Here is a 23,703-nt window from a genome sequence, read left to right as displayed (position 1 = left end):
CTCTGCATCTGTTATCATGCCCTGATACCACGTATATCCTACCCAATATCCTTCCCACATATCCTAAACCAGTTTTATGTTGCCCACCCCAACCTCAGCAACATCCTAGTCCATCTGAATGCCATTCACTACCTAACCCCTTGCCACAGTGATCATATCCTTGTGGATGACTCAGGTGCAAGACCTGCCCAATCTACCAATCCAGTACTCCCTATTCCACTCTTGTCAACAGGCCGTCCTACCCTCTGAGGCCAGACCGCCTGTCAAAGGAGCCATTTGCTGCAATCATTACTCAGCATTTTACATTGATATGACTACCAACCAGTTAACTACAAAGTGGACCATCTCACTGTCCAACCCATCCCATCTGGATCCTCCCCATTACCACCAGCTTTTCTCAACTGCTCAGATGGGAGTTACGCGTTACGCTTACAACACATTTTTCTGCTCTCAAAATCATCCCGGCGTCAACTTGTGGTAATCTATCATTCCCACACCCTACATATGACAGTTTCAATCTCCTCCTTCCTATCACGTCCTCCTCACTTCTCCATCCTCATTGTGCTCTGCTCTTTGCCAGTGCACCCACTGATCTTTTCCCTTTCTCTGCCCCTATTCTTTCTGCTCCCTTTTTCCCCTTCCCACCCTCCATCTATCTATCTCTCCCTCCCTCCCCAATGGCCTCCTGATGATGCACTACGTAACATTTTCTGTTGCCTCTAGTCCTTAGACACTCTGCCATGCAGCACTGTTTCCCCTTCCCTCACCTGTGCTACACTATCCGCCCTCCTTCCCCACTCCACTTCAGAGTGTTGTTCCAATTCAGTTTGTCTGGCCTGAGTCAAAACAAGGCCCCCGGAATAGACAACGTTCCATTAGAACTACTGAAAGCCTTGGGAGAGCCAGTCCTGTCAAAACTCTACCGTCTGGTGAGCAAGATGTATGAGACAGGCGGACAACCCTCAGACTTCAAAAAGAATATAATAATTCCCAAAGAAAGCAAGTGCTGACAGATGTGAAAATTACCGAACTATCAGTTTAATAAGTCACAGCTGCAAAAATACTAAAGCGAATTCTTTACAGACGAATGGAAAAACTGATAGAAGCCGACCTCGGGGAAGATCAGTTTGGATTCCGTAGAAATGTTGGAACACGTGAGGCAGTACTGACCCTACGACTTATCTTAGAAGAAAGATTAAGGAAAGGCAAACCTACGTTTCTAGCATTTGTAGACTTAAAGAAAGCTTTTGACAATGTTGACTGGAATACTCTCTTTCAAATTCTAAAGGTGACAGGGGTAAAATATAGGGAGCGAAATGCTATTTACAATTTTTACAGAAACCAGGTGGCAGTTGAGGGGCATGAAAGGGAAGCAGTGGTAGGGAAGGGAGTGAGACGGGGCTGTAGCCTATCCCCATTGTTATTCAATCTGTATATTGAGCAAGCAATAAAGGAAACAAAAGAAAAGTTCAGAGTAGGTATTAAAATCCATGGAGAAGAAATAAAAACTTTGAGGTTCGCCGATGACATTGTAATTCTGTCAGAGACAGCAAAGGACTTGGAAGAGCAGTTGAACGGGATGGACAGTGTCTTGAAAGGAGAGTATAAGATGAGCATCAACAAAAGCAAAACAAGGATAATGGAATGTAGTTGAATTAAGTTGGGTGATGCTGAGGGAATTAGATTAGGAAATGAGACACTTGAAAGTAGTAAAGGAGTTTTGCTATTTGGGGGGCAAAATAACTGATGATGGTCGAAGTAGAGAGGATATAAAATGTAGACTGGCAATGGCAAGGAAAGCGTTTCTGAAGAAGAAAAATTTGTTAACGTCGAGTATAGATTTAAATGTCAGGAAGTCATTTCTGAAAGTATTTGTATGGTGTGTAGCCATGTAGGGAAGTGAAACGTGGTCGATAAATAGTTGAGACAAGAAGAGAATAGAAGCTTTTGAAATGTGGTGCTACAGAAGAATGCTGAAGATTAGATGGGTAGATCACATAACTAATGAGAAGGTATTGAATGGAATTGGGGAGAAGAGAGGAGCTTGTGGCACAACTTGACTAGAAGAAGGGATCGGTTGGTAGGACATGTTCTGAGACATCGAGGGATCACCAATTTAGTACTGGAGGGCAGCGTGGAGTATAAAAATTGTAGAGGGAGACCAAGAGATGAATACACTAAATAGATTCAGAAGGATGTAGGCTGCAGTAGGTACTGGGAGATGAAGAAGCTTGCACAGGATAGAGTAGCATGGAGAGCTACAGCAAACCAGTCTCAGGACTGAAGACGACAACAACAACAACAACAACAACAACAACAACAACAACTGGCCTGAGCAGCCAGAGATGGTGGTTTTAACACTTTTTTCATTGTGCATGTCTGCAGCTCAACATGTCATCTCTTCAGTGAATAGCAATCTATCCTTCCCATTATTACTCAAATTACTAGACAGATTTCTCCCCTTCCTGATAGCACTGAGACTGCCATTTCCTATGCATTGATTTGTTTTTTCACAAATTGAACATAGAAGTGTGAATGAATTACAGTCTTGTTTGGGATTAATAAATTTTGAGAACACTGTCAACAAAACCTGTATTAGTAGCCCTAGAGAAACAAAATGTTGATTAAACATAAGTCAGTATGTTGAAGAGTATATATCACGTTTACCTTATTATAAGACAACCTTGAATATAGGATTGCCTATTACTTCTGAAAAGCTTCCCTCAGACATTTTTTATTTGCTACGTACTATGACTAATCAAATTTCCAAAATGTTTTCTGTAAACTTATCACAACATCTGAAAGAAAAAAAGTTAACACTATACATCGTAAAAAGTAGTGGTGTTTTCTTAAGTAGATTATATGACATGATAAACCAAGAACAATGCCAAGTGCAGAGCCAGTGTTGTTCTGCATTACAACGTAAGCCCCATCATTTACACCATCATCACACACCAACTCAAACCTCATTTGAAGTTGTAGGCACATGTAGTTAGAAAATTCCTCTTTATTTCCAGCACCTCCATTCAGATGATCTCTAGGTTAATCAAGAGCCTTCATTGCATGTACGGCTGGTGACCTCCGATTTATTATTCAACTGATTCTACATATTAAGTCACTTCTGTGACATCAAGTTTTCTTCCTGCTGCACAATTTTTTGTGACCTGTGCTTTGTGCACAACCATTAACTTAAAATGAATGTCATATTGTCTGTGTGAATCAGTTGTGAGATGCAAACCTGTAGATCCATGTTTCTCAACAAAATCAGGGCTATTATTTCCATCCATTATCAATCACCATAATTTACTGTTCATACAATATTAACCAACTGAATAATAATGTATTATCTTCGGTTCACCAGTGCTGAATCTGCAGAAAACAGACTGCTTACAGCTAAAAGAGTGCTTCATGATTTGTACCAGTCTTGAAAATCAACAATGCTGCTATTATACCGTTGTTGAATCTCATGTTTTATTTATTGTGCCGCATTTAGAGTGTTCTGTGCAAACATATTTATGTTAAAATTAATTTGTCCTGAAGATGTGTGTTTTGTTGCTGAGTATTTGTTCATTTGTAAAGTCAGTTCAGTCCAAAGTATATTTAGATTCAGGTGAACCGTGGTTCAAATGTGGTAGATGGATGTATTTTCATGGTTGACAGTACTACAAAATGTACTGCCCAATCATAGCTACTCTCTTCACATTCTGCCAATCTGGTACCACTACATCCCATCCTAGCATACTGATATCGTCAAATCTGTGTGTGACCTCAGCTCCCAAACCTTCATCTGGGAATGTAAGATGAACCTTATATTATGCCTTTACACAATGTAAATATACTGACCTCAGCAACCAAAGCTTTATCTGCGGTTGTAGGATGACCTTGTGTTTTTCGAATGACAGTTTTGCAAAACAGTCGTCTTCTAATTGGGTGAGTATGGTCTATATGTTTGTTACCTACATACTCATGACATGAGTAGTAACAAAGTGTAGAATTCACCCTGCAGTATTCGTAAGGTACATTCCTTAACTGTATTTGTGTGTAGTTTTGTGGGAACAATGCAAAAATGAGAATTTCCTGCCCATGTCAGAATCAGTTGGTGGCTGCCTCTGTATGTTTAGGTACTAACTATTGAGGTTTCTGTATACAAGGTGTAACTAAATTACCTTTACAGGTGTTAAGGACTTTTATTGAGGAGCAAGACAATAAAGTTCACCATAGAAACTCTTCTATGGAACTGTACTGTTTTCCTGCTACATGCATAATTCCACAAGACATGTTCAAATCTCTCTCACCCTAGTCAGTGCCACTGACGAGAGTGTCACACACTTCATTCACTGATTAGCTGACATCTCATGATCACTACAGGTTTGTTTACATACCATTAAGTTGAGTTTGTCTGTCCAGAGAGGTTGGTAGTTGCTGTTGTGCTTCAGGTTTTCATTTATACTCCACTACTAGTTGTGCTTGTGGTCTTTGTTCATACTGTTCTACTGTACATCAGTAATCATTCACTACAGTACAGAATTCAAGGTGTACATACATTTTATTTTTTGTCTGGTGCTGTTGACTATGGTGAATGACACATTTGCAGAGCATGTCACCATGATGTTAATGTATGGTGAAACTTGGTGCAGTCAGTTGTATTCAGAGTGTTTCCCACACTTTGCATTCCCTCTTTGTTACAGTCTACCAGCTGCCCTTAGAGACGGGTACATTCGTCACCGTGTACTTGAGATTCCTTGACAGCATACTGCATGGGCTCTTGGAAGATGGGACACATCATGTTTGTCAAAGCATGTGGTTTCAGCACAAGGACACACCATGTCATTTTTCACATATAGTCAGAGATCGTCTGGACCAACGATTTGAGCAACAGTGGGTAGGTCATGGTGGCTTGATCACTTGGCTAGCATGTTCTCCTTATTTGAATCTGCTAGGTATGTGTCCAAGGAAGATCTACTTCCATAGGTTATGGCTGTGGCAGATTCTGGAGGACCAGTGATTGGTGATTGTGTGTTTTTGAACGCGATGCAAAGGTACCACTTGTGTGTTGACATCAGTGGTCATCACATCAACCTGTTCTTGAAAGTGGACCCATATGATGAGCAGCATGTAGCAAGATAACTGTGTGTGTGTTCAGACATAGGTTCCTATACTAAAATTAACCATTGTGATCCCCACTACAAGTCCTCAAAGTCTTAAAAGGAATTTAGCTACTCTGTATATGTAGATGGCATTTATTCTTTCATAACAATTTTGTTTGTAATTCTGCACTCAGAAATACAGCAATGATGTCAGTGTTGGAAGCAAAGAAAGTAGGAATTTTATTCTGGAAAAGAAACAGGTGCTCATAGTTCGTGGAAAATATGTTCGGTAGAGTGGAGCACGACATACGAAAATCTATTGACCTTTTTTGTCATGAAGCACTGGTTTGTGTGTTGGATGCATAAGGTGTAACAAACGCTTGCAACTATGTATGTCAGTGATTCATGTGGAATAAAACATTTAGTAAAACACAGATATGGAAGTCCAGACAGAAACAGTAGCAGCATTATTATGAGGTAAGATGATGATTCATAACATATTAAAGGAATAAATCTGCCTGTAAAGGTAAAAGAAAAGAAAAAAAATCTATTTGTACCATTTTTCGGAACTGTAGTTGTTCCATATAACCACCCAAAAGTTCACGGAAACACACACTTTCATTCCTGGATATCTGTTTTTCATCTCTCCTCTGACTTACCCATTTGACACAGTGACACGTTAGACTGCTTCCGCAGCCTGAGACATGTTTTGAGAAGCAATCTGGGATGACATTCTAGAGTCAGTTTTTACTCATAACTGACTTTCCTGTAATTTCTGAAACACATTGGACTGGTTATTTCAGTTTTAAACTGTAATCCTTGTTCATTAGGGTCATTGTTTGGTATCAATTATTATTACCAACTGTATCACGTGCTTCCTTGTATATTAATGTCTAATCTATTTCATACTCTTTTTCAGCAACCATCAAATTTCCCGGCTGAAGCTGTTTGGTTGCTTTTTCTTCTTTTTGAAAGTGTAATGAAAACCATTCTTTTACAATATATATTTATTGTTGCTCTGTTTCACAGTTTAGTGACTTTGGTAGAAATTATGTATCTTGAAAGTTGTTGTTGTTGTTTATTTACTTTAGATGTTTAAAGTTTATAAATGGCTGGTGCTCTGTTGCCTCGTGTCAAATGTAAAAATTACGGTGGTGAGTTATATATCATTTTTTGCCTTATATCACCTTTCCAAACTGAAGTAATATTATGTTTGTGTAACTGCATTATTTTGATATGGTTTGTCAATTTTGGTTTAGTGCTGGGCTTTATTACATTGTTTTTGTATTGTTACTGATTATCGATAAGTGAGGTGGTTTATTGCTGGTTTTCAGAATGTGATGCCCGGTATGGATCTTAGTGGAGACATCTGGGTTGAAACAAAAACTGGTGAAGGCAAGTCTTACTTTTATAATGCTCGGACCAGAGAGACAACATGGACCAAGCCCGAGGGCCCTAATGTCAAAGTCATCACACAAGAACAGGTAACACACTTCCTTTGCTGGTGTTTGTTTTTATGTAGAAAAACTTGTCTGAAGGTTACCAGAAATGGTTTGGTTACTGATTTTTTTTCAGTTGGTTTAGATTTTTTAAATGATATTTATACCGTGCAGACTGATTTAAATTTTAGCCATTTATATTTAGCATTAATTTATCTGATGAATATTTTTTCACAGCACTCTATACAGTTCCCTTACCTCTTCATTTCTTTCTTTCTTACCATTGTTTGACTTCTTTTGCAATTAGGAATTGATGAGGGTGTACATGATCACCTTGAAGAAGGCAGCAATTCATTTTTTAAGAATTCATAGAAACTAAAACAACCTTTGCTGACAAGTTTCTTCATTTGATTAAATTATGGGCTTTGAGCAATATGATCTTTATCAGATTCATCTGTCTCTGTAAACTTACCAGGTGCAAAAGTATGAAACTGGAATGTGGTTGCAATAAGTACACATCTGTTGTTTGAAACTGATAAACAATATTTTATTCAAAATAATCTCTGTTGCAATTTATACATTTCTCCCACCTCTCCAGCAGGCTATGAAACACACACACACACACACACACACACACACACACACACACACACACACACACACACACACACACACTGGGAAAAGAAGGTTTCTAGCCAGGCCTAGAGAAAGATGGAGTGGTGGACTTTGTGGCCATCTGCTATAGATTAATATTAAAAGGTGATTTGTGGGAGAGTGCAAGAAGTAGACCACAGCAGAGGAGGCATATTGTTAATGTGTGTGGGGTCTCGATCAAAATGTTGGTGATGAAATAAAGTACAGAAAAAGTGGTTTTAGAAATCACTGGGTTTGAAATGCATAAAACCTGTGACTGCCAACCTTGACTTGAGTGCTTTATAATTATTGCTTGTGCTGGTATATTTTTCCATGTGTACGATATATTTACTAACAATTGGCCCATTGACCATTATGGTGCATATGTAATAACTTAGATCATATATTGTGCTCCACAAAATAAAATTTGAACACATTTAGAGTTGTAGCAGGATTTTAAACCAATACAGAGAGCAAAATTAAGTAACTGAAGTAAGTTTTCAGTGACATAGTATCACTGGTAGTCTGTGTGCATGTGCTAAATTTTGCTGTCATACAAATGTGTTTTTACCAAATGGGGGGGGTAATGTTTCATTTGGTGTGACAGTGGCTTGAAATTGACCAGTCACTAGACTGATCATTGATAAATACAGTTTGGGTAGGAAACATGTTATCGTACATTTCAAGTGTAGAGTGAGGAGTGCAAAAGACAATTTGTGATTATCATTTGAAATTTTAATTAAAGGTTGAAGTGATGGCCCAGCAAGCAGGAGTAAATCAAGGTCAAGGTCCACCACCTCAGCAGCAGCAAGGTCATGCCCCAACACTTGGACCTCCGGGGGGACCTCCGCATAAACCTGATGGCGGTCCTGATCAGCAAGGAGGGCCTCCACATCATGGACCACCTCAAGGCCCACCAGGTAGGCATTAATGCTCAGTGAAACAGGGAGCAGGCAATTCCCACAGCCTGCATTGTGTGCTATAGCACCGTCCTCCTCAAGCAGGACATGGATGCTTACTTTAGACTACTCTTATCTGTGGCAGTCCATTGGCCGGTTGTGATTTTCTACAGAGATCGCAGTGGACAAGTGGGTACCGGTGTGAAAAATGTTGAAACAGAGAGGTTAATTGGATAGGTGTGTGCAAATGTTTTTGTACTGTAAATACCATACCTAATACAAAAATGTCACAAAATATGAATCCGTGGAAGGAAATGGTGTTATGTTTATAAAAACAATGGAAAATCTGAGATCGAATAACAATAATATGAAAAGGACACATTGCTTCTCACAAGATAAAGGAGGCATTGGGTGGCAGGCAGGCTCATTGAAAAAGACTGCTAAATATTATTAGCTATTGGACTAAGTCCTTCATCAGACATAGACAAAACAGTTTCTCTCTCTCTCTCTCTCTCTCTCTCTCTCTCTCTCTCTCTCTCTCTCTCTCTCTCTCTCTCTCTCTGTGTGTGTGTGTGTGTGTGTGTGTGTGTGTGTGTGTGTGTGTGTGTGTGTGTGTGTGTGTGAGCACAGAGAGATGCACATACACAAGGCATAAAAGGGCAGTGCATTGTCGGAGCTGTCATTTGTACTCGGGTGATTCATGTGAAAAGGTTTCTTACATGATTATGGCCACACGATGGGAATAAACAGTCTTTGAACACAGAATAGAAGTTGGAGCTAGATGCATGGTACATTCCATTTCCGGAATCGTCGATTCACTATTCAGAGATCCACAGTGTCAATAGTGCCAAAGGTACCAGATTTCAAACATTACATCTCATCACGGACTACGCAGTGGCTGATTATGCTTCACTTAACAACTGAGAGCAGCGGCATTTGGGTAGAGTTGTCAGGACTAACAGAAGCACAACACAGCATGAAATAACCCCAGAAATCAATGTGGGACATACCATGAACATATCCATTAGGACAGTGTGGCAAAATATGGCATTAATGGGGTAAGCAGCAGACAGCAAACGCGAGTGCATTTACTAATAGCAAAACATCGCCTACAACACCTTTCCTGGACTCGTGACCATATCAGTTGACCCTAGATGACTGGAAAATGAAAGCCTGGTCAGATGAGTCCCGATTTCCGTTCGTAAGAGCTGATGGCAGGATTTGAATGCAGCACAGATCACACGAAGCCACGGACCCAAGTTGTCGACAACTGTGCAAGCTGGTGGTGACTCCATAATGGTGTGAGATGTTTTTACATGGTATGTTTGGCTACTTTGAGACCATTTGCAGCCCTTTGTGGACTTCATGTTCCCAAGCAGCGATGGAAATTTTTTGGCTGAGTGTACGCTATGTCAAAAAGTTACAATTTTTCATGATTGGTTTGAAGAACATTCTGGACAATTCACCAGTTCACTTGACATGACCCCCATTGAACATTTATGTGACGTAATTTTGAGAGATCAGTCAAATCACAAAATCCTGTTCCGGCAACACTTTCTCAGTTATGGATCCCTGTAGAGACAGAGTGGCTCAATATCTCTACAGGGGACTGCCAACAACTTGTTGAATCCATGCCATGTTGAGTTGCTGTACTACACCACGCAAAAGGGGGTCCAACATGATGTTAGGAGGTATCCCATAGCTTTTGTCACGTCAGTGTATTTGGTGAGTTGAAATCTTATCTTTTTCATATTATTTTGCAACAGTGCTTTCTGCCTGCTTGGATGGCCAGTTGTCTATTTGACTGAGCCTTTAGTAGTTCTTTTCTTTGATGTTACTGATACATGCAAAGAAATCTCTAACCAAGAGAATCTTTCTAATGTGCTGCATTTATTGGTTGTGATAATAGGAAAACTTATTTTACCATGATGGTAAAAAAAAAGGTGTAAAAATATATGAAATTAACGAAGAGAAACACCACATAATTGTTCTTTTTGTAGTAGTGAAAATTATAGTAATTAACTGCACATTGCAGTCTGCGGTAGCAGAGATAAAATGCTAACGGTATTCTTGAATCTGTTTTTATTGGGACAAAGTAATTAACAAGAACTCGCTGATGTTGACAAAGAAGTCAAAACAAAACTCAATTTAAGCGAGAAACAAGGTATAGATCCCACTTTGGATCTTACAACAGAAGAATAACAAAATATAATGTTTTCCTCACAAGTACCTCACTCAAGAAAGTCCACCAAAGAAAAGACTGAAACAAAACTGCTAGAGAGTGGTTGGCACAGCATTACCATAAAGCTGTCCAGGGAGGACACCATTACACGAAACTCTTGATTCATAGTCCAAAGCTACCTTTTCTGATGATTCGGGACTACCAGCAGATGTCGTGCTTGGGATGTTGCACCCTGAATGGCAGATCCCTACAAGTCCGGGTGGAGAGTGTCTAAACTGCTTTCTGGCTGGTGGTGGATGGATCTTCTGAGGTTACTTTCAAACATGTGAGTGACATAGGAAAACAGTCCACTTGTTGATCCTGACCCCCTGGCACTGCAGTCAATCGGCGATGCTCGGGTAGCCGGCCCTGGTGACCGTTGGCTGAGACACGAGGCTGTTTTTCATCTCCGGCAGCAGCCTATATTGTACTGTAAACATCTGCTTTGGTTTCACTCGCTGTGATGAAGGCATTCTGCATTTATGTTCTGTAATGCAGGATGTCAGTGTTGCAGCTGTTGGAGTGGATGCTGCAAAAACTAAGATGATGTAACTTACCAAACGAAAGCGTTGGTATGTTGATACACGCACAAAAATCACAAACACACACACAAAATTCAAGCTTTCGCAACCCATGGTTGCTTCATCAGGAAAGAGGAAGGAGAGGAAAGACGAAAGGAAATGGGTTTTAAGGGAGAGGGTAAGGAGTCAATCCAATCCCAGGAGTGGAAAGACTTATCTCAGGGGGGAAAAAAGACATGTCTGCTTGTGTCTGTATATGTGCGGATGGATATATATCTGTGTGTGTGTGTGTGTGTGTGTGTGTGGGGGGGGGGGGGGGGCAAGTTGAAGTATATTTGGTATCGTGATCCACCGACAGTGCCTGACAACATGCGTCAGCACATTGTCAATGCATGTGCTAACATTACGGACGGAGAACTACTCGCTGTTGAGAGGAATGTCGTTACACGTATTGGCAAATGCATTGAGGTTGACGGAATCGTTTTGAGCATTTATTGCATTAATGTGGTATTTACAGGTAATCACGCTGTAACAGTATGCGTCCTCAGAAATGATAAGTTCACAAAGGTACATGTATCACGTTGGAACAACCGAAATACTATGTTCAAATGTACCTACGTTCCATATTTTAATTTAAAAAACCTAGTGAGCCATATGTTAGTGACTATTACAGCGCCATCTATCACAAAGCGAAAAAAGTGGTCCAACTAAAACATTCATATTGCTTTACGTTATACATGAACATGTAATAAAAAATTGTGGTTCCAATTTTAAAAAACGCAGTTGATATCTGTTTGGCCTATGGCAGCGCCTTCTAGCAGGCCAACCATAGTGCCATCTGGTTTCCCACTTCAAGCTATACAAGTTTCGTTCTTTTTAGTTTTTTCGTATGACGCTTATTTCGTGAGATATTTGGCCCGCTCACAATCAATGGACCACCATGTATGAGCTGCAGGGCAAAATCCATTCAGTTAAAATTACAGGAGTACATACGCAAATAAATTAAAAAAACAGGAGAACAAAACATCTATCTGCAGAACAGCAGCCCACATCTACATGGCTCAAATCCTGTGGTTTGAGTTGGCTGATTCTTTGTTAAGGAAAATAGTTGGCAGGATACAAGGCTACAGAAATCTGAAAAGATGAGTTCTTTCATCAATACTAAAATATTTAAAACGTCACAGCAGTGATTCCTATTCACAAACAGTAGTACATATGATTAAAATAACTTATAGTGTCTTCCAGTACCATTTCTTTCAGCAAGTTTGTTGAGCAACTGATCTGATATCTTTTCTTTATGCAATCATCAACCCAACATGTCTCTTTCTTTTTCTCATCTTTTGTCTTCTATGGTGGTTTCATGCAAACAAGATTAACTCTGCCACAACTCTTACAATTGCCAAAACTTTCATTTCACATGCTACTATGGCACTCAAAAAATGACAACACTGAAGCATAGACTGGTTTCACTGTGTCTACAGACACACAAAAAACAACTTGCATGCAATGTGTGGCGCAAGCCAGTGTTGTTGCGTAAACTAGGCTTAACACACGCAGGGTTGATTAGACTTCACACTACTTTTTGCAGTCATTATGTTCCTGGTGGACTTCTGATTATCGATTTTTGTGAGTGCGTGTTAACAACCCCAGTGAACCGTATGCATTTCTATTATTCATTTCCTTTGTAGTGTGTGTGCGCCACAGTATGCTGTTTCAAAGCCGTAGCACTTTGAAAATATGTCACAAACACATCACCCTTATCATTAAATGTATGTTAATAAAGAATAAGAGACATAAGGCATCAAGAGATATTGTAATAACCAAGAAAAGAGACAAAACTCATACGGTTGATCTATAGCATAATGAGTAAAGTCATACTTAACAGAGTTAGAGGTGGGAAGTTCGCATCCTGTTATATGCTAACTTTATTTTCCACCTTCGTGTTGTTAACATATTCTAGGACTTTGTTACGAATGTAATACAAGTATTTTCTGCAGTATTCAGTCTTGTTCAAAATTTCTGTCTGATTAGATTACAAAGGATGAAATAATACTTGACCATCCATTTCCAAATATGCGGTGATTTCTGAGTGGGTGGTTAGGAAGCAACTTACGAGGACAGCTTGTATTGCAGTAAGTGAAGCGATGAGCAAACATTGATATTCTTCCTTGTCACAAATATTTTATGTACTGTGCAACTACAAACACATTACTGTAAAGAGTTCTCCCACAACCGAGATTCTCCTGTCACTAACACATCCATAAAAGATCAACTCTGCACTTCAGTGATCAACAAATTGATAGCCCTGTTTCTGGTTGCCTTCACAGCACCATTACATCATGATCACTACAGTTCCTGCAAGTAGTAGTGTGAAATGTACTCAATCCACATACACAAAATGAGCTCACCCGCTAGATATTTACAAGCAATACACTAGATGTTACTGTGCTCATGTCACCAGAGTACACTGCACTGCCAGTGGCAACAGGAGGGAAACACGCTCCCCCAAATATTAGAGTTCGACAGCTTTCACCGTAGTCCGCAGTTTTCGGTTTAGTTCACCATGTTCATCAATTTTTGCTTTTTTCCGAGTGAGTGCAAAGTAAAGATTTCTCAAGAACACGTTTTGACATGCAATTTGTGGTTGTATCATGTTGGAAAATATGCTAGATTACCTTGTACCCATATACCAATTTCCATTTTTTTTAGACTTTGTGCTTGCTGTTACAAAACTGTGATTTTTTAAAAAACTGATGACATTCATTACCACAAATCATTGTGTACACTTTGTACTGAACATTTTAATTTCCTTCACTTATTGTTATTGTGGTCTTCAGTTCAGAGATTGGTTTGATGCAGCTCTCCATGCTACTCTGTCTGTGCAAGCTTCTTAATCTCAAAGTAACTGCTGCAACCTACATCCTTCTGTTCGTGTGTTCCTGCCTTGGTCTCCCTCTATGACTTTTGCTCTCCACGCTTCCCTCCAATACTAAATTGATGATGCCTTGATGCCTCAGAATATGCCCTATCAAGCAATCTCTTCTTCTAGTCAAGTTGTGCCACAAATTCCTCTTCTCCCCAATTCTATTCAGTACCTCCTCATTAGTTATGTGATCTATCCATTCTCCTGTAGCACCACATTTCGAAAGCGTCTATTCTCCTCTTTTCTACACTATTTATCGTCCATGTTTAATTTCCATGCATGGCTACACTCCATATACATACTTTGAGAAAAAGACTTAAATCTACACTCAATGTTAACAAGTATTTGTACTTCAGAAACGCTTTCCTTGCCATTGCCAGTCTACATTTTATATCCTCTCTACTTCGACCATCGTCAGTTATACTGCTTCCCAAATAGCAAAACTCATCTACTACTTTAAGTGTTCCATTTCCAAATCTAATTCCCTTAGCATCACATGATGTAATTCGACTACATTCCATTAGCCTCATTTTGCTTTTATTGATGTTCATCTTATATCCTCCTTTCAAGACGCTCTCATTTCTGGTCAACTGCTCTTCTAGGTCACTTGTTGTCAGTGACAATTACAATGTCGTCGGCAAACCTCAAAGTTTTTATTTCTTCTCCATGGATTTTAAATTCTTCTCCAAATTTGTCTTTTGTTTCCTTTGCTGCTGGCTCAATATATAGTTTTGAGTTATATATGAGATAGGGTTGTAGCCTATCTCGCTCCCTTCTCAACCACTGCTTCCCTTTCGTGCCCCTTAGACTCGTATAATTGCCATCTAGTTTTCGTACAAATTGTAAATAACCTTTTGCTCCCTGTATTTGACCCCTGCCACCGTCAGAATTTGGAAGAGTGTATTCCAGTCAACACTGTCAAAATCTTTCTCTAAGTCTACAAATGCTAGAAATGTAGGTTTGCCTTGTTGGGTCAGTATTGCCTCATGTGTTCCAACATGTCTATGGAACCCAAAATGATCTTCCCCGAGGTCAGCTTCTACCAGTTTTTCCATTTGTCTGTAATGAATTCATGTTAGCATTTTGCAACTCAGACTTATTAAAGTGATAGTTCAGTAATTTTCACGCTTGTCAACACTTGATTTCTTTGGTATTGGAATTCATGTATTCTTCTTGAAGTCTGAGGGTATTCTGCGTATCTCATACATCTTGTTCACCAGATTGTAGAGCTTTTTCAGGGCTGGCTCTCCCAAGGCTATCAGTAGTTTTAATGGAATGTTGTCAACTCCCAGGGCCTTGTTTCGACTTAGGTCTTTCAGTGCTCTGTCAAACTCTTCATGCAGGATTGTATCTCCCATATCATCTTCATCTACGTCCTCTTCCATTTCAGTAATATTGCCCTCAAGTACATTGCCCTTGTATAGACCCCTCTATATACTCCTCCCACCTTCCTGCCTTCCCTTCTTTGCTTACAACTGGTTTCCCATCTCAGCTCTTGATATTCATACAAGTGGTTCTCTTTCCTCCAAAGGTCTCTTTAATTTTCCTGTAGGCAGTATCTATCTTACCCCTAGTGAGATAAGCCTCTACATCCTTACCTCTAGCCATCCCTGCTTAGCCATTTTCCATTTCCTGTCGATCTCATTTTTCAGACGTTTGTATTCCTTTTTGCCTGCTTCATTTACTGCATTTTTATATCTTCTTCTTTCATTAGTAAAATTCAATATCTCTTGTGTTACCCAAGGATTTCTAATAGCTCTCGTCCTTTTACCTACTTGATCTTCTGCTGCCTTCACTACTTCATCCCTCAAAGCTACCCATTCTTCTTCTACTGTATTCCTTTCCCCCATTCTTGTCAACTGTTCCCTAATGCTCTCTCTGAAACTCTTTACAACCTGTGGTTCTTTCAGGTCCCATTTCCTTAAATTTCCACCTTTGTGCAGTTTCTTCAGTTTTAATCTACAGTTCCTAACCAACAGATTGTGGTCAGAGTCCACAACTGCTCCTGGAAATGTCTTCCAATTTAAAACCTGGTTTCTAAATCTCTATCTTACCATTATATAATCTATCTGAAACCTTCCAGTGTCTTCAGGTCTCTTCCACATATACCACCTTCTCCCACGATTCTAAAACAAAGTGTTAGCTATGATTAAATTATGCTCTGTGCAAAATTCTACCAGGTGGCTTCCTCTTTCATTCCTTTCCACCAGGCCATATTCATCTACTACTTTTCCTTGTCTTACAGTCAAATTCCAGTACCCATGACTATTAAATTTTCATCTCCCTTAACTATATGAATAATTTCTTTTATCTCATCGTACATTTCTTCAATCTCCTCGTCATCTGTGGAACTAGTTGGCATGTAAACTTATACAACTGTGGTAGACATGGGCTTCGTGTCTGTCTCTACTACAATAATGCATTCACTATGCTGTTCATTGTAGCTTACCCGTGCTCCTATTTTTTTTTTAACCTACTCCTGCATTAACCCGATTTGATTTTGTTTTTATAACCCTGTAATGTTCATGAAAAATGTTTTGCTTGCTTCTCAAAATAAAAGTGGAAAATGATTGTGTAAAATGTTACGAAACTAAGGGAAAAACAGCTGTATGATAATTGTATTGTAGTGGCTGAAGAAACTCATTCCCTATTGTAATTCGAAATGACCCCTCCCTCCCTCCCTCCCAATAGAGGGAAACATTCCACGTGGGAAAAATATATCCAAAAACAAAGATGATGTGACTTACCAAACGAAAGTGCTGGCAGGTCGATAGACACACAAACATACACACAAAATTCAAGCTTTCGCAACAAACGGTTGCTTCATCAAGGAAGAGGGAAGGAGAGGGAAAGACGAAAGGATGTGGGTTTTAAGGGAGAGGGTAAGGAGTCATTCCAATCCTGGGAGCGGAAAGACTTACCTTAGGGGGAAAAAAGGACAGGTATACACTCGCGCGCTCTAGAAATTAGTCAGGATGTGATGTACCCATTCTGGAAAACCATGTATGTAAAGTCCCGGAATGTGTGCATATCTGAACAAGTTTTATGTGACACACACATGAAATAGGTTTTATGTGACATACACATCACCAATGCTATACATTTGAAAATGGTCAAAAGCCGAAATTGGCAAGTAATGTGATTCATATACACGGTGCAATAAAGGCATCTTGCATAATAAAATTGACAGCCTATGGTGGTTTTTAAAAAGGTTTCATTATTTAGAAGCTATATTGAGGCTGTTTACACAGTGTGAAAAAATTAAACTTTACCACAATCAACTTTTTATTGAAGACATTTCGGTGAATAAGACCACTCACATTCGAGACTTTGTTTCAAATGAAAGGGCTCTCATTTACATGCTAACTCCACTTAAACAGCACTCCTGTAGTAACCGGTAATATGACAAAGACTAGAAAGAACTATAGAACCAGCAGATACTGGCCAACTGGCCTAGGGTGTCAGCAGTGTGTTGCCAAGAGTGAACAGGACAATGCAAGAAGACAGACAGACAACAGGGATGGCACAGCAAAATAACGTGTCCAACAAATAAACCAAGACCGACAATCTTAGTTGTAGCGAATGAAGAACCAAATGGTGATGTACAAACATGAACACACTATAAATTCATGCAAAGTCTTGAAATTGACGCTACAAATGTTTTCTGCGTGTGCCAGTTGTAGTAGTTCGCGTCGTCCTGTGAATAGGTGATGTCAGCATATGCTTCTCCACATGTCTGTGGCTAGCAAATATTCAGTCAGTCCTGTACACTTCTGTCATCAGAAATAATGGCTATTAAAGATTACTAGTAATTCGAGTGTCCGTGAAAAGATCTATGTGCGAAGCATACAATTACCACCACGTGTCACAACCAAGCAAAAGACCTGGCAGAGAACCCAAGGAAATTCTGGTCTTACATAAAATTACTAAGTGGGTCTAATGCTTCCATTCACTCCCTTGTTGTCCAGTGTGGTGTGGCAGTTGAAGATAGCAAAATGAAAACCGAAGTTTTAAATTTCACGTTTCAGGAATCTGGAGAATCGTACAAACGTATCATCATTTGACCATGGGACAGACTCCTATATGGGTGACATAGAAATAAGCATCCCTGACTTAGAGAAATAACTGAAAGATTTGAAAGCAAATAAACACCAGGTCTGGATGGAATCCCAGTTAGACTTTACAAAGGGCACTCTATGGTGTTGGCTCATTACCTAGCTTGCATTCGTTGTGAATCTCTCATCCAGCACAAAGTCCCAAGCGACTGGAGAAAGGCACTGGTGACTCCAGTATATAAGAAGGTTAAAAGAATGGACCTGCAAAATTACAGACCAATATCCCTAATATCCCTAATTTCGATTTGCTGCAGAATCCTTGAACATATTCTCAATTTCAATATAGTAAACTTTCTAGAGACTGACAAGCTTATGTACGTGAATCAGCATGATAGAAAACCTCACTCATGCGAAATTCAACTTTTCCTTTATTCACATGATATACTGAGAACTATGAATGAAGGGCAACAGGCAGATTGCATATTTCTAGATTTCCAGAAAGCATTTGACATGATGCCCCACTGTATGGAATAAGCTCACAGATATGCCAGTTTCTCAAAGACTTCTCAAATAATAGAACTGAGTATGTTGTCCTCGACGGCGAGTGCTCATCAGAGACGAGGGTATCACCAGGAATGCCCCAGGAGATTGTGATAGGATAGCTGTTGTTCTCTGGACAGGGTGGGCAGCAATCTGCAGTTGTTTGCTGATGATGCCATGGTGTTCGGTAAGGTGTTGGAAGTTGAGTGACTGCAGGAAGATAAGACGACTTACAAGGGGAGGCCGCCAATTGAGAAATTCAGATTCAGTTCATACTGCGCATAATAAGTCATGGCCAAAGGTGTAATGTGGCAAAGCACCAAGATGCACTTCTCAGCCATTGTCGAGAAAATCGACAGTTAAAAGAAACCGTTGCGGTGAAACACTCTCTACTATTAATAGTTTTCTACAGCGTCGTGGCGCAGCGCTAAGCGCTCGTGTTTGTAAGCCGAAGGTCGCCGGATCGAATCTCGCGCCATGCAACCTCCTCTTTTTTTTTTTAATTCAAATGTGTGTACACACACACACACACACACACACACACACACACACACACACACACACACACACACATTCCACGTAGGAAAAATATATCTAAAAACAAAGATGATGTGACTTACCAAATGAAAGTGATGGCAGGTCGACAGACACACAAACATACACACAAAAATCTAGCTTTCGCAACCGACGGTTGCTTCGTCAGGAAAGAGGGAAGGAGAAGGAAAGATGAAAGGATGTGGGCTTTTAGGGAAAGGGTAAGGAGTCATTCCAATCCCTGGAGCGGAAAGACTTACCTTGGGGGGAAAAAAGGACAGGTTTACACTCACACACACACACACACACACACATATCCATCCGCACATACATAGACACAAGCAGACATTTGTAAAGGCAAAGAGTTTGGGCAGAGATGTCAGTCGAGGCAAAAGTGTAGAGGCAAAGAAGTTGTTGAAAGACAGGTGAGGTATGAGTGGCGGCAACTTGAAATTAGCGGAGATTGAGGCCTGGTGGATGACGAGAAGAGAGGATATACTGAAGGGCAAGTTCCCATCTCCGGAGTTCGGATAGGTTGGTGTTGGTGGGAAGTATCCAGATAACCCGGACGGTGTAACACTGCCAAGATGTGCTGGCTGTGCACCAAGGCATGTTTAGCCACAGGGTGATCCTCATTACCAACAAACACTGTCTGCCTGTGTCCATTCATGCGAATGGACAGTTTGTTGCTGGTCATTCCCACATATAAAGCTTCACAGTGTAGGCAGGTCAGTTGGTAAATCACGTGGGTGCTTTCACATGTGGCTCTGCCTTTGATCGTGTACACCTTCCGGGTTACAGGACTGGAGTAGGTGGTGGTGGTAGGGTGCATGGGACAGGTTTTGCATCGGGGGCGGTTACAAGGATAGGAGCCAGAGGGTAGGGAAGGTGGTTTGGGGATTTCATAGGGATGAACTAACAGGTTACGAAGGTTAGGTGGACGGCGGAAAGACACTCTTGGCGGAGTGGGGAGGATTTCATGAAGGATGGATCTCATTTCAGGGCAGGATTTGAGGAAGTCGTATCCCTGCTGGAGGGCCACATTCAGAGTCTGGTCCAGTCCCGGAAAGTATCCTGTCCCAAGTGGGGCACTTTTGTGGTTCTTCTGTGGGGGATTCTGGGTTTGAGGGGACGAGGAAGTGGCTCTGGTTATTTGCTTCTGTACCAGGTCGGGAGGGTAGTTGCGGGATGCGAAAGCTGTTTTCAGGTTGTTGGTGTAATGATTCAGGGATTCCGGACTGGAGCAGATTCGTTTGCCACGAAGACCTAGGCTGTAGGGAAGGGACCGTTTGATGTGGAATGGGTGGCAGCTGTCATAATGGAGGTACTGTTGCTTGTTGGTGGGTTTGTTGTGGACGGACGTGTGAAGTTGGCCATTGGACAGGTGGAGGTCAACGTCAAGGAAAGTGGCATGGGATTTGGAGTAGGACCAGGTAAATCTGATGGAACCAAAGGAGTTGAGGTTGGAGAGGAAATTCTGGAGTTGTTCTTCACTGTGAGTCCAGATCATGAAGATGTCATCAATAAATCTGTACCAAACTTTGGGTTGGCAGACTTGGGTAACCAAGAAGGCTTCCTCTAAGCGACCCATGAATAGGTTGGCGTACGAGGGGGCCATCCTGGTACCCATGGCTGTTCCCTTTAATTGTTGGTATGTCTGGCCTTCAAAAGTGAATAAGTTGTGGGTCAGGATGAAGCTGGCTAAGGTAATGAGGAAAGAGGTTTTAGGTAGGGTGGCAGGTGATCGGCGTGAAAGGAAATGCTCCATCGCAGCGAGGCCCTGGACGTGCGGAATATTTGTGTACGTGGCATCAATGGTTACAAGGATGGTTTCCGGGGGTAACAGATTGGGTAAGGATTCCAGGCGTTCAAGGAAGTGGTTGGTGTCTTTGATGAAGGATGGGAGACTGCATGTAATGGGTTGAAGGTGTTGATCTGTTAGTTCATCCCTATGAAATCCCCAAACCACCTTCCCTACCCTCTGGCTCCTATCCTCGTAACCGTCCCCGATGCAAAACCTGTCCCATGCACCCTCCCACCACCACCTACTCCAGTCCTGTAACCCAGAAGGTGTACACGATCAAAGGCAGAGCCACGTGTGAAAGCACCCACGTGATTTACCAACTGACCTGCCTACACTGTGATGCATTCTATGTGGGAATGACCAGCAACAAACTGTCCATTCGCATGAATGGACACAGGCAGACAGTGTTTGTTGGTAATGAGGATCACCCTGTGGCTAAACATGCCTTGGTGCACAGCCAGCACATCTTGGCACAGTGTTACACCGTCCGGGTTATCTGGATACTTCCCACCAACACTAACCTATCCGAACTCCGGAGATGGGAACTTGCCCTTCAGTATATCCTCTCTTCTCGTCATCCGCCAGGCCTCAATCTCTGCTAATTTCAAGTTGCCGCCACTCATACCTCACCTGTCTTTCAACGACTTCTTTGCCTCTACACTTCTGCCTCGACTGACATCTCTGCCCAAACTCTTTGTCTTTAAATATGTCTGCTTGTGTCTGTATTTGTGGATGGATATGTGCGTGTGTGCGAGTGTATACCTGTCCTTCTTTCCCCCTAAGGTAAGTCTTTCCGCTCCCGGGATTGGAATGACTCCTTACCCTCTCCCTTAAAACCCACTTCCTTTCGTCTTCCCCTCTCCTTCCCTCTTTCCTGATGAGGCAACAGTTTGTTGCGAAAGCTTGAATTTTGTGTGTATGTTTGTGTGTCTATCGACCTGCCAGCGCTTTCGTTCGGTAAGTCACCTCATCTTTGTTTTTATATATAATTTTTCCCACGTGGAATGTTTCCTTCTATTATATTGATATCATTAATTTGAATCCAACAATTACGTCTGTTATTGTCACTGTTGCATTTCGAAATCTTTTCTGTCGTCTTATTTTCCTCTTTCTGTTTTTGCCAATAGTTTCACTTTGTATTCACCTTCTCCTTTTTACCGTAATCTGCCATACTATTTTATCCCGCCTATATATATATACTCAATAATACGTAACCCACTTGCAAACCATAACCAATTTTTTTTTTTTTTTTTTTTTTGCCGCATTCAGCACTACCGCCGCTATAATATCCACCGTTTCTAGTTCACAAACAGCTCCTTTCACCTTTTAAACAACCATTTCGGCCAGTTCTAGTAACTTCCACTTTATTTCCATTTCCGTTTTTCCCACATCACTTATAATTTTTAGCCGCTTCCCACAGGTTTTAACGTCATTATTTCTTCGTCAGACAATTATTAGCCTCATTTTCATAATCTGCCACCACAATACCACTCCTTTTAATATACTACACGCAGTTTTTTCGAAATTTTCCCCAATTTCTCCGTCCTTTAACGTGTTTTGCCGGCAACACAACCACCTAACCTTTATGCACATCGTTGTCTACCAACCCAAGTCCAACATAGCCCAGCTGTAACCAACACCTTTTCGCCTTTTTTCATTCCACATCTCCAGTTACTTTCCGGTTCACCTTTATCTCTCCCCATATATTTTTATTTTCATTTTCATTTCACCTCATGTTACACTTTCCACCTTCTAATACCATGTCACCCTCACAACACCCCCACAACGACCCCATTAAGTTTTATTTACATTCCCTCCGCAAACATGCCTTCGCTCTAGCCAGATTACGCTCCCATATTCTATTTTCTCAGGCTTGTCTGACATTTGGCATCACCCCCAAAGGCCTCACACTTAAAGTTCCCATCTCTGGCTGCAACCCTTCCTTCCATCAGTCCCTATACCAGTTCCAAACTGAACAATCCATTGCCCTCACCCACCTAATCCTTCACCTACACATCAACTAAGCCAATGAACACACCCGTCAACTCCTATCCTTAATAAAAGTCCTTAATCTTTCCTCTCCCACATCCACACCGGCTGTTCAGAGCATCCTCCTACAGGCCAACCGTAAATTAGAACAGCATGCCACCCTCCACCTCAAAAAACTATCCAATCTCCTGGTTTCCCACCTCCGGAAAGGCAACTCACTGACCCTTCACAACCTTTCCAGCAAACCTCAACCTCCTCTCATTGCACACAACCCAGTCTCTCCCATCTACTCAATCTCCCACTTCCAGCTCCACTCCCTCCAAAACCTCAAAATTCCGATCAACACAATCTGGAACCACAACACCCTAATTCAGTAGTCCTCCAAACCTCTCTCCCAATCAGAAACCTCTGTCCTATCCAAAGGCCTCACCTTCAGCCCCACTCCCAGATTCAACCAAACAGCCCTCGTCAAAGATTTACTGTCCTACACTCGTACTCTCTGCTGGAAGTATCACTTTGCCACGAAGAAAAATGATCCTAATCCTTCTCCTAATGATCCGACTCCTCAAGACACCATCCAAATTGAACCCTGCCTGGAACAGTTCCGTCCTCCGTCACAGCGGGACCCACCTCCTCTTCCTCAAAATCACCCTCTCCAAACCTTCCAGGAATTTCTGACTTCCAGCCTTGCATCTCAATCCTTCTTAAAAAACCTTAATCCTACACCCAACATCACCACTGCTGAAGCCCAGGCTATCCGTGATCTGAAGGCTGACCGATCCATCGTTATTCTTCCGGCGGACAAGGGTTCCACGACCGTGGTACTTGATCGTTGGGGGTATGTGGCTGAGGGACTGCGTCAGCTTTCAGACAACACCACATACAAAGTTTGCCAAGGTAACCCCATTCCCGATGTCCAGGCGGAGCTTCAAGGAATCCTCAGAACCTTAGGCCGCCTGCAAAACCTTTCACCTGACTCCATCAACCTCCTGACCCCACCGACACCCCGCACCCCTACCTTCTACCTTCTTCCTAAAATCCACAAACCCAATCATCCC

The 23,703-nt window shown here is 41.3% G+C and overlaps 1 protein-coding gene across 1 annotated transcript in view; it reads left to right on the top strand.

Moving 5' to 3' along the window:
* Positions 1–23,703, top strand: part of LOC126464350 (transcription elongation regulator 1) — a 260,399-nt gene that overhangs the window by 69,346 nt on the left and 167,350 nt on the right. The window contains exons 4-5 of the mRNA XM_050096228.1: positions 6,422–6,571; positions 7,905–8,079. Coding sequence (XP_049952185.1) covers positions 6,422–6,571; positions 7,905–8,079 — 325 coding nt within the window. The remainder of the gene's footprint in view (positions 1–6,421; positions 6,572–7,904; positions 8,080–23,703) is intronic.

The sequence above is a fragment of the Schistocerca serialis genome, chromosome 1 (assembly GCF_023864345.2).
Source record: "Schistocerca serialis cubense isolate TAMUIC-IGC-003099 chromosome 1, iqSchSeri2.2, whole genome shotgun sequence".
NCBI classification, from domain to species: Eukaryota; Metazoa; Arthropoda; class Insecta; order Orthoptera; family Acrididae; genus Schistocerca; species Schistocerca serialis.
This window is presented reverse-complemented; position numbering and strand designations above follow the sequence as displayed.